Below are 11921 nucleotides of genomic sequence, written 5' to 3'. Positions count from 1 at the left end.
AGCTTCACAGATCAACTGAGCTTGACAACATGAGCACAGACTGCAGTTTACTGACACTTCATATTACTTTTCAATACTGAGGTCTGAGCCTTTAATTGCCTCTAATGTTGTGATTCCCACATGCCTAATGTAGCTTTACAATCACAACAACCAGACATTCATTATAACTGTCAGCTGCCCAGTGGACATGGACGTTCATCTGCCACACACTGTACATAATCCTTAGTAAATAATATGGTCTGTGTAATGAGCTCTGTATGATATTCTGTCATCATAAGTACTGGATAAGTACTGCTGTGGACAACCATGCTCATCACTGTCTACAGTCAACCCTCTACATTGTGCGGTGACCCTCTTTTCATTGCCATAGTCTTGTGGAAATGTCTTCAGTCGATGTTGTGTTACCGTAGCCAGCCCCATCATCATAAGGTAAAGTCTGTTCTGTAAGATGCCCCAGACGGGGGCAAAAAGCACTGAGTTGTCCAAACTGTCCTGACACAAGTCGTTGTTGATTTCACTGTTGTAGGGGAAAGACTCTAGGGCTGCAGATAAGACTGTTGCCATGGTCCTGAAGGAGATACCAAGTAAGGCGTCATCAGAAGGGAAGCCCCTCCTCACAGTGACTACCAAGGTGGGCAGAACCATTTCAGAAACTCCCCCGCCCTCCTCCCCTGCCTCCAAGTGGAGCGTCCTCCTGTGTTGATCATACTGAACAATAGCAAAGCTTTGAGTGTCCTATAACTGACCTCCACTGTCTACTAACTCATTAATTAAGCCTTATGACTGTTGTATCTAACATAGCAACAACGATTCATTTCCAGCTGCTCTATGGGGTATAAAACCCGTCCACTACATTACTACAGCTACACAAACAGTCAATAATGATCTTATGATCTATAGAGGCAGCCTCAAATTGCTGCAATTACATGTTACGTTTTATCTTTTCAAATTAGCCTCTGAAAGATTCACAGTGCTCCTCTAGTTAACATTTATTATGCATTTAGTGTGTACAGTATGGGGATTAACCAGAGGGTCACACAAATTTCCTCTCTCCCATTTCTAATCAGGACAGAAAAAACTTTCTCGTGAACTTTTTACACCTCATAAGCAGCTAATCCTCCACACAAACAGTGTATGAATGCATTTTCCAAAATGCTATGCCACACAGCATGGCATTGAGCTTTTGATTGAGCTCTCTGTGTACAAAATACTGCAGCAAATTACTGTTTACCCGCTGCTGAGCTTTCCACTTCTCTTTTGCTTTTTTAAGTGTTGTAGCTGGATGGAGCCAGCGCTCCAGATGCCAATATGAGTTTTCTTGCTCTGTGCTTGATTGCTTTTGTACAGTATGTATGTGTGCTGCTGTGTGTGTGTCCTCTTGTATATCTGTCTGTGTTTTAATAACCTGTGGCATGCTTTTATACTTGTCTGACTTTCTAATACAATGTCTAGTTTGATAAGCTGTCATACAACCAAGATAATGCTTCCACTCAAGTGGAAGGGATTCAATTATGCCTCAGGATATTTGCTGACAACTGAGGCTGAGTTCACACTGACAAGATATGACTTGTATATTTTTAAAAAATATGTAGTTCATTTTGTTGTAATGTGTAAGTCATTAATCATTGTTATCATTTAAGTTACTTAAAATGGCAAGAAAAGTAAGTGAGGAGCAATTTCAACAACAACTTTAGTTGTTTAAGGACCAATATATAATAACTGACCCTGACTAAGTCCCACCCTTTTTTCTCTGTGCTCCAATAGCAAGAAAACTAGATTTTGAAGATGGTTAAAAAATGGAGTACCTATAAAGTGGTATATATACTCACATCTTAAAAGTATCTAATATTAACCAAACACAAGCTAACTAGCTAGCTAATATACATCAATCATTAGCCAGCTACTTAGCTGGTGTTTTGCAAACATTAGCAAGCTAGTTAGCCAACATTTTGTTCACATTAGCTTACTTAAGATGTAGCCCTATATGTTGTTTTTGCAGGAGAAGGAGAAAGTTGATGGAGGTATCAGCTTTGCTCAACTGTGATTCTGGCTCAGAGCAAAAAGGGTCAGGACTTAGGATGGGTCAATTGGGTGTTGAAAAATGAGTACTACAGTCCAAATAGCAATTTAGAGTCTTAGGTTGTACTTTAAATAGGTTGAAATCCTACTTAGTGTGACATCTATGGTGGAACCCAGTAGTTTTCCCCATCATTCCTCCCCAGACTCCAGGAGGCTTGGGCAGGCTGCAGGTACACTACAGGAGCACAAGGCAAGCGCAGCACTGTAATTTGACAATGACACGTGACATTGACTCCTCCACTGTAAGTTGATCAGCTGTTCATAACAGTCCGTTGTCCGTCATTGCAAAGCTAAGCCTGGTATCCTGAAAACAAAAGCACAATGCTCCAAAAATACACACTTGGAGTTCAGTGACTGCCTGCCAGACGCCATTAACATATAGCTCAATTTAGTCGTTTTAAATCTGTTTTTCCTTCTAAAAGATTATTGATTATTTCTTACGACTTCTAAACAGACACATACTCATTTTTTGAACATCTGGTATTCATGTGAACTCTAATTAATGTGAAATGGGCAGAATAGACATTTCAAAGGAGGACACCAAGACTGTAGCATTGTTGTAAGAATTTTATAAGTTATTACAGTAAATGACAGATTTCTCCTTTAATGCCCTGGCATATATCTACTGTATGTCAGGAGAACTGCTTATTGCACACATCCCTGAAGCTTTTTCTTCTACTGCATTTACTAAATGAATGCAATAGATAATATTCCCTTAAGATGCTGCAGTTTCACAGAAATCAATATTATGGAGACAATAAGTCGACCTACCCTACCTGTTTACAGCATTTTACCACCTGCAAATATCAATACCGTCATGCTTCAGTGCCAGAATCAACTGAGAAAAACATAAACACATACATGTGGTTACTACTCTGTAACAGATTCTTACAGCACAATAATGACTGAACCATTATTCATGTCATGAAGGTTTTCAGTGAGTGCCAGTAAGGCGTTCTCCCCGGAAAAATCTTTTGGTTCACAGTAATTAGAGTAATCAGTTTCATCATGTTTCTATTATTAAACAAAGTAAACACACATGAAGACCTGCTCATGTAGAAAGAAGAACTGCACAACAAAGTCAAGACTACACAGCCACAGATTATACTAATGATGACAGTAACAGACAATAGGAATAATGACAACAAATATATCTGGCATTTATATATTGTACGGTATATATTACCATGACTAAGGTGGTCATGAATCAAATTGAACAACATTATGAATCTCTTACCAAACGACATCTTCTACTATTATTGCAATTATTCAGTAAAAACAGCTACAACTAGTGACATCTGACCAGAACCAACCAACAATCCAACAACTCAGTCATACTGTAATTAAACAGAAAAAGTTTGGGAACCACTGGTGTAGTTCATTTATAGCCTAATGTTAGCTTTTTAACTCTGATGATTGCATTGAAGTTTATCTTGCTAAACAAAACGTGTCAGTATCATGAACGCTGGCTTGCCACAGAGCTTCTTTTCTAATCCAGAATCCAATTAAAAATCCCGCTGGCTTTTTGCTGAGGGAACCAAAGTGATGCTAACTTTTAGGCTGGCCCGCAAAAATACCTCTGCAGCTCTCAGTCTCATACAGGAAATATGTTGCACTGACGTCCAAAAATAATCATTGTTAGAATTATCATTTATAAGGGTAAATCTGATCATTTATCTTGATATGGTGTTCAGGCCACACTGCATTGCCCAAACCATGGCATACAGTAATATATCAGAATCAGTTGTTTTTCCTGCATATTATGGATAATTCTTGGCCATTTAAAAACAGTGTCTTCAAAATTACATGTTTTCCAAAGAAATTAAAAGAGGCTAATTTTTTGACTGATAACAATGCACTTTTGACATTGCTTAATTGGCATCAAAAAAGTTTTATTATCCTGAGAGGCTGTAAATTATTCTTCAAGAGGAAACAGACAACTGTCTCAACAACTGTAGCTCAGTGAAATGCCACTTAGGAAATTAGAGAGAATAAAGAAGTATGTTCACTGGAGAGGTAAATTGAAACAATTTTATATTGAATTTGGGAACAGGCAAACGGTATTGTGATGATAAGCATTGCATAGTCATAACAGTTTGAGTAACATTGCTTTGCACAAACAAGTAACCACAGCAGGCATGGGGGGGGGGGGGGGGGGGGGGGTGATAGGAGGGAGTGTTAGGAGAAAATACTAGAGCACAAATTTGCTCATTAATTTAGTCTATAATAGAGACAACATTTTCCTGGGGGAAAAAAATGTGCCCAGTGGTGGGGGTGGTGTCATTACTCTGTTTCATTACACTGTGCAATCAACATTTACTTCATAATAATTTACACCAAAAAACATGTTTAATTCCACTTTAAACATACCTGAAAATAGGAACCTGCTAATAACTGCAGTACAAAACAGCAACAAACTCAGGATGCCTCCATAAAATCAAAATCTTGAAAATGCTCACTGTTCAGACCTGCTTGTTGTATGCACTACACTAAGTCTCTCATATGCAAGTAAGCACACACATCATCAAAAGCAGCTGTTGCAAGTCAGCATTGTTTTGCTAAGAGCAGCTGGTAAATATTTAATTCCTGAAGAGAGTAAAGCAAGCATCAGGAAAAAAAAACAGATTAGACTGTTTGTCTTTTGTTCTTATCTAAAGAATTGTAGATTTTCAGCTCCTCAAGTCACCTCTCTCTTGCTTCATTTAAAACCCCTTTTCAAGAAAATAAAAATAAAACTGAAATAGCTCTAGGGTCAAGCTGAACACTTGACGATGTCTCCATGTGGTCAAACACATGACTGTTGTGCTCTCCAGTGGCTGAGGCTGCAGTTTGAGAGGCATCATATCCCAGCTTGACGTCACTTAGCAAGTGGCAGAGGCTAAGTGACAGGCCATAGCTCCTCACACCACATGTCAAATCAAGTCAAGTCTGTTTGCAAAGCCCCAAATCACATACAATGTCTCAATGGACTTCAAAGAGTCAGGGGTCTCAGTTCTGCTCTCTGCAGAGATCAGGAAAACTATAAAGCAAGCCAAGCACATAAAAAATTATTATCTCACCATCTGTCTATAGCAACAAGGTGAAAACCCACAATTATTATTTTAACAGGTCTAAGCCCTCAGTGCCACTGAGGAGAACTCCTAGTAGTAAGATAAAATGTGAATATATATTTATTGGTAGCTCAGATATCCCAAACTCCAAAGAGTGAGAGTGCCACTTACTGTAAAACACATCACCATCTGCACAAAACCAAATCACGCTTCAGTGCCAACTTGAGGACTGCATTACTGTATGTAAAATAAAATAACATATTGTTGCAAACAGCATCCTGAAAGCCAGGAAGCAGCTCTTGGCGACAGCCCCTTAAAGACATTCAACATAAGGCATGGGCACTCAAAAATATGCTAAAGACAGCTGGTCTCAAGGAATGTAACAGCCACTTCACAAATGTCTAAAACTATGAACCAGCACAAAAATGACACAAAATGACAATTACCAACATAAACCACTATTTTCTAAACAGACACAAACATTAACAAAAACTAACATTTGCATTTTGTAACACAAAAAAGCAAACTACACAAACTATTCAGTCCAGCACATGGCATGATGGGAAATGCCTTGTGGATTGTATTTTGACTGGGGAATGGTTATTACATTACATTACCTTATCTGTACCAGTGATGTAATGTGAGTCTGGTAGCTTCAAACAGTATACAGTAATCCCTCAAGAGTCTTGGGCAGACAAAGGATTTTTCTAGGGGGTTTGCGACTGAAAAAGGTAAAGAACTACTACTTAAAGGATAAGGCTGGTGGTATTCTACATTCTTCTATATAGACCAAAAAAGATCAAAACAATGAATTCATTCTACCAGTACTTCCTATGTAGCCAACAGCTGAATAGCTTATTTCTGTTAGCCAGAGAGTTCAGTGGTCAGCACATCAGTGAGCCACAAATTTGCATTAGGTTACATGTTCCTTCATTACAATTAACACGCACATTGTTACAAAAGTAGCCTACCAAAACATGTCCAAATGTATATAAATCTGCAGCTAAAAATAGTCCTCAATAAATAAATGCACTTTTGACCGTTTGTGTGAGGTTTGTGAAAAGCTACACTGCCCAACTATTATGAAAAATCACTCTGCCTTTTTTTTTTACCATATATTTATGACCTGTTTGTGAAGATTAGGACTTGGGGCTGAGAAACTGGGAAGTATTCAACAAAGAACTATTGCTTTCAGTCCAGGACTGCAACAATGTGAGATTTGCACAGTACCATAATGTGTTCTATACCACAGTAGCCTATATGGTATTACATTATTGTTATTATTGTTAGCGTTTACAATTACCCTTAAATCAATGAAAGCAGAACTGTTTTTGGTTGAACAAACACTTGATTATTATTTCACAAAATGTCATGTCCTGACAAGGACTGTGATATAAGCATAACATTTTTTTTTTTTCGTAAATAATACTAATGGTAGGATTCAGTACCATAGATAAGCAAATGTAGATGGTATGATAACCATATTTTTTTTATCATGCTATACTATGAAACTGGTGTACTGTTCCAACACTATTTTAGTCTTTTCATGGGGTTTGCTGAATATTATATAACGGAGAATAATGCCAGTCTTATTCTTCTAAAGTAAAATACACAAAAGTAGAACATTTTTTCTTACCTATACTTTTTCACAATTTAATTTCCAATTTTGCAGCCTAAGGAAGAATTGTGTAAAACCACTATAATGAGTCATAAAATACCCAACTATCTGAACTCCAGTATTCAGGCCCGTGGGAGTACATGGAACAGTTTGTTACCACCCACAATAACAGCTTCAGCACAACTGTAATGAGTAAACAACCTGCTGCATTACAAAGATGATTTACAAAGACATATAAGAATCAAGAAAACACATTTTAGTATTATAAAATACCAACGCTGAAGAGTGTGATATAATTCCTGATCTGATAGTCTACATGTGATCTATACATACTGAAAGATTTTGGATGTAATATTTTTTTCAAGACAACCATCCCTAACATGGCCCCTGGATTTTATCAACCACAACCATTGTAAGATGTCTTCTTTGATATTTTTCATCCGCCTTTCCCTTTATGTAGTGTTTTCCATCCTCTCCACCTCCCCGTCCTCACCTCAACCTCCCCGCCTTCAAAGATCTGACAAGTTTAACTGGTACACTGCTCCCATAACAGCAACATCTGAGAGATCTCTTGGAGTCAAGCCCAAGCGGCACAATTAGCTGAAGTTTTCCATTACATAATTTTCTAGATTACTCCTTAAAGCACTTGTAAACAAAGTGCCAAACTGCTTTGCATAGGAGAGGAGCAAAAAGGTATAACAAGAGGGGAGCAAAGGAGGAAAAAAAGCGGTAAGGGAAAACGGTACCCTCCTTGTCGTAGTGAGAGTAATGGGCAAGCAGCTCAGAGAGCTGCTCTCTTGGGTTAAGAGTGAACCTATAATTGGCGTTTGCATGCAACCTGCTACCAAAGTGCCTGACGCATCTCCCCAGATGAATGCGGTAGATCTTCTGTCCCCATTTTCTGGATGATTAGAAGAGGAAAATGCAGAGTCTCCTCGTCTCAAAACCATTATTTAAAATTGGCCCCAATGGCAATCAGAGGAAGCGCTTTGAAGAACATCTACAACGATCATGTAGTCTGCAGTGCAGATGAAGCAGTTACCTCCATTAGGAAACTGCCAGCAGCAATGTACAGACACATCTTTGATCCCAACAGTTAACACTCAACTTTCAGGCTCAACACTGTGAAATGTGAACTTAAAAAAAACTTGAAATACAAACCAGACTGACAACTTTGGCATTATTAGATGAGACCATAATACACGGCTCAACAATAGCATTGCCCAGGGGAAGTAAAATACCATGTTGGGCAAATCTAGCAACTCACTTGTCCAATTCGGTTTCAAAGCTTTTTCTTTTTCAGGAGCTAATGATGGAAGTAGCTAGGGGGCCATCCTGCTTCCTGCAATCTCTATTGACAGCTGAACACGCGCCATACAGATCGGACATTTGCAAGAAAATAGCAGCAGGAAGAAGACAAAATTGATGAGCTTAAGTGAAAGTGAGCATTACAGTTATCCTGGAAACAGGAGCTGAGTTGGTTTTCTGAACCATGAACGCTGAAGTAAACCAAGTAATCATAAATGTTATTACCATAGCTCCACTTGTTGCTTTCTTGTTATTTGATAACCACTAACAAATAAAGTAATGTGTATAGGGGCAATTAGAAATGACTGAGACTCAGATGTTTCTATATAGTTATTCTTAATGGCTGCCACAGGGTCAGATTGTCCTTGAAATCAGATGAATCGAGCCTTTGTTTAAATTTTCCCACACTAAGTTACAGTGGTACATTAGCCAGTGGAAAAGAAGCAGGGGGAAATTTTTATTTGGATAATTCATTTTTGAGGTTTTATTTTGTGTGTATGGTGGTGGAAACGATACAGTGTTTGTCCACAGGGGCCTTCAAAATCAACAAAATATTAAAGTCCCTTGTAGTAGCTTTAATTAGCACTAAACACAACACAAAGTCATGAGGAAATTAGGAAATGTTATGTATTTTACAAATATTTGGTTATACTCAAAAGTACTGGATGAAGTTAAATTTTGAACATATTGGTGGATACTAAAACCACAAATGATGAACTCATGGTACTCTCTCAATACCAAAAAATCTAAGCTCGTCCACCATCTGGGCATCTCTAAGTGCAAACCATCCAATAGTTGTTCAACTTTGTCACTCAGAACTAAAGTTATGGATTGACAAAACAACCGAGAGGCATTTCAGTTGGTAAAGCTACAGACTTGCTGTACAAGAGATCCTGTTTTTATCAACTCTATCAACTCTAACACCACTGAGTCAATTAAGGGCCAAGCTGGTTGCAGTTTATCACAAATAATGTGCTTGTTTCACAACTTAACACCGTCATATTTTCTGAACAACGCTGCCAACTTTCAGCAGTAAATATGACTCAGCAGAGCTCTTAGCCAAGATTCTGTCAACATGTCTCATTATTCTCTAAAAACATCAAGCCTATTTAATGAATTAAATGTATCACTTGAAGATTATGAGAAGCTATAAACATCTAGCATGCTGCTCTTTTGACGGCACTGACCTTCAGTCAATCAGTCGCAACATCAGAACAGTGATTCTGCAGGGAAGGCTTCGGTCTGCATCCACAGGACATTTTCAATGCTCAAAAATATACAGAGTGGAGACATCCAAGGTCATCTATCGTTCTGGGAATGTTCAGACAGAATACCGAGGATTTATCAGTGCACCTCTATTTAATGCAGACAGTAACTCCTGGATGTCCTCAATAGATGCTTGGCAGGCATCACAAAAATTGTTATTCACTGACAGATGTTTCTCTGGTTATCATCCACTCAGCCACTGTGAGCATGTGCATTTATGAATGTCATTTACATTGTTAAGAGATTTCGCCGCTCCAGTCATAAGGTCCCATGTCTCCACTGAGTTTTTAAAGAGAACACTATATTTATACAGCTCAGCTAGTATTCGTATTGAATGGACCAGTCAGCTAAGAAGCTGTTTGGATCCGAGCTACAGCAGAAAAATGTCTTTTAGAATCGTTAAAAGAAAAAGAAGAAAAAAAAGAAAACAGAATGAAATCCTATCTTCATCTTCTATCTTCATGAGAATCTATAATGTATAATATCAGTAATGTATCATACTGAAGATTTTCATGAAATTTAAACATTATCTCTCTGTGCAGTCATGTCATATACATACTTGGGTAAGGGAGATCATTTAATGTCACAGAAACATAACGTCCTCTGCGTGAGACAACATTATTGATTAATCTGTCAGTGATTTTCACCTTTAATTGATGAGTTGTTTTGTCTATAAAATGTCAGAACAAATGGTAAAAAAAATTTGAACGTTTCCCAAAGCCCAAAATGATGTTCTGTTTTGTCCACAGCCCAAAGATATTTAGTTTATACAGATTTAAAGAAAACAGAAAATTCACATTTGAGAATCTGTGACTTAATACTAATAGCAGAATCAACTAAAAGTATTACAAATTAGTATAAATTAAAATTAAGTTAAGAATCATTTTAATGTAAACTAAGTTGTTAAAATGTCTGCACAGAAATATACACAATACCTCTCAGGGAAATTGCCTAAACAAAGGCATTGTTGCTCACCTGGATGTCACCAGACGATCCTAACTTCTGGCTTATGAGCACTTTGCCTTTAGAACAAAGGCATGCAAGATGTTAACTGAAAGAAGCAACCTCAACCAGGGAGAGAGGACTGACATGAGGTGTAGACGGAGAGAACCGCTTTCTATCAGTGTGCATGTTACAAACTAACATTTGCCTTATGTACCATGGTCTAAACATTAAAACTATGAGACTACTGTAAGAGATTTGTGTCTCTTTCCTCGTTAGAGTGTGATTACAAAATTGTCACGACATACCAGAACAGTGAGCTGGACCGCTACACCCCACACACACCACCAACAACAAACAGACACAGGCTGAAAGAGAAAAAGTGTTTTGATGTGGTAAATAATAGCAGGCTGCTGTTTTCTCCTTCTCCCTGCCTGGGTTGAGTCTGTCAGTTTAATAATGCCTACCAATGTTTGAGGTGGTATTTTAATCAAGTAGTCTTTCAGCTGAATACGGATAAAAATCATCTAATTAAAACAGCAGGAGCCATTTGAGAGGATTCATTTCTTCCATTAAAGGCCAACAGTTGAGTGGTTATTATTCAGATTTTATGACGTTTTTAAGATGAAATGTCTTTCACAACACTAACTACAGTAACTGAGTCAGTGGCGGCTCAGCCTTTACTCAGACTCAATTACACTTTTCGCGAACAAGCACAATGTAAATTGCTGAATAAATTCAACCTTTAAAAACAAGTCTACCCCTGTGTATTCTCATCCTGTGATTTGTCGCTCTAGTCCGGAATTGGGGGAAAATGCATGGGCTGGCAGCAGCAGACGATGAAATCAGGTTACTTCACACTGTGAGACTTCCCATGAACCAAAGCTTTATTCTGACACCAGAACTGCACAAACTCTAATTACCTGTGCTGGGTCAGCGTTCTTGCAGCGCAGCACAAACTCTCACTCCACAAAGTAATGACCCTTTCCTCCAGATATTATTTATGTAGTTTTTTCAAAGGATTTCTGTCTGTTGCAAAAGTTTGAGCTTTTTTTCTTTAGTGCAAAGAATAGAAAATCTTTTTTCCAAACTAGTTGTCGTCATCTCTTACATTTCTTCATTCATTCATCTCTTCGTTGGACGTCATTTTAATTGCTAAATGAAGAAACATTTTTGTTGTTAAAATATTCATGAAGCAAAATTCATAATATCGACCTCATTGTGAATTATAATTGGTTTTCTCTTTTATTGTTTTAATGTTCTTAAGAGGTTTAACAGGAAGTCAGACCTCTCTGTGTCTAATGCTGCATTCACACTGCAAGCATTCATGCTCCATTCTGATTTATTGCTCAGATCACACTTTTTTTGTTTTGCTGTTAATGCTATTTTCAAAATATGGCTCAACTCAGGTGACTCAGCTTCCAGTGTCAAGTGGTCACAGTCCTGAACTTGACCGCAAGCAGCATGCTGTCAGCTTTAATGGTTTAATTTCTAAGTTAATGTACAGTGGAAGCTAGCAAATTGGTGATCAGATAATGAAGAGAACAAGAGACAAATTTTTAATTATGGCTTTTTGTGGAGCAATGGCTGCTATTTCTGTATGGAGGTGTGTGTGTGGATACAGAGTGGGAACCAGGAGTGGTGGGACTGTGAAAGTG

General features: G+C 38.0%; 1 protein-coding gene across 1 annotated transcript in view; it reads left to right on the top strand.

The window, feature by feature from the left end:
* The first annotated feature begins 532 nt into the window (after positions 1-532).
* Positions 533-11921, top strand: part of pex5la (peroxisomal biogenesis factor 5-like a) — a 69256-nt gene continuing 57867 nt past the window's right edge. Inside the window, exon 1 of the mRNA XM_084722252.1 lies at positions 533-631. Within this exon, the coding sequence (XP_084578378.1) occupies positions 563-631 (69 nt within the window). The 5' untranslated portion in view covers positions 533-562. The remainder of the gene's footprint in view (positions 632-11921) is intronic.

The sequence above is a fragment of the Lutjanus erythropterus genome, chromosome 7 (assembly GCF_056507025.1).
Source record: "Lutjanus erythropterus isolate fLutEry1 chromosome 7, fLutEry1.hap2, whole genome shotgun sequence".
Classification (NCBI taxonomy): domain Eukaryota; kingdom Metazoa; phylum Chordata; class Actinopteri; order Lutjaniformes; family Lutjanidae; genus Lutjanus; species Lutjanus erythropterus.
This window is presented reverse-complemented; position numbering and strand designations above follow the sequence as displayed.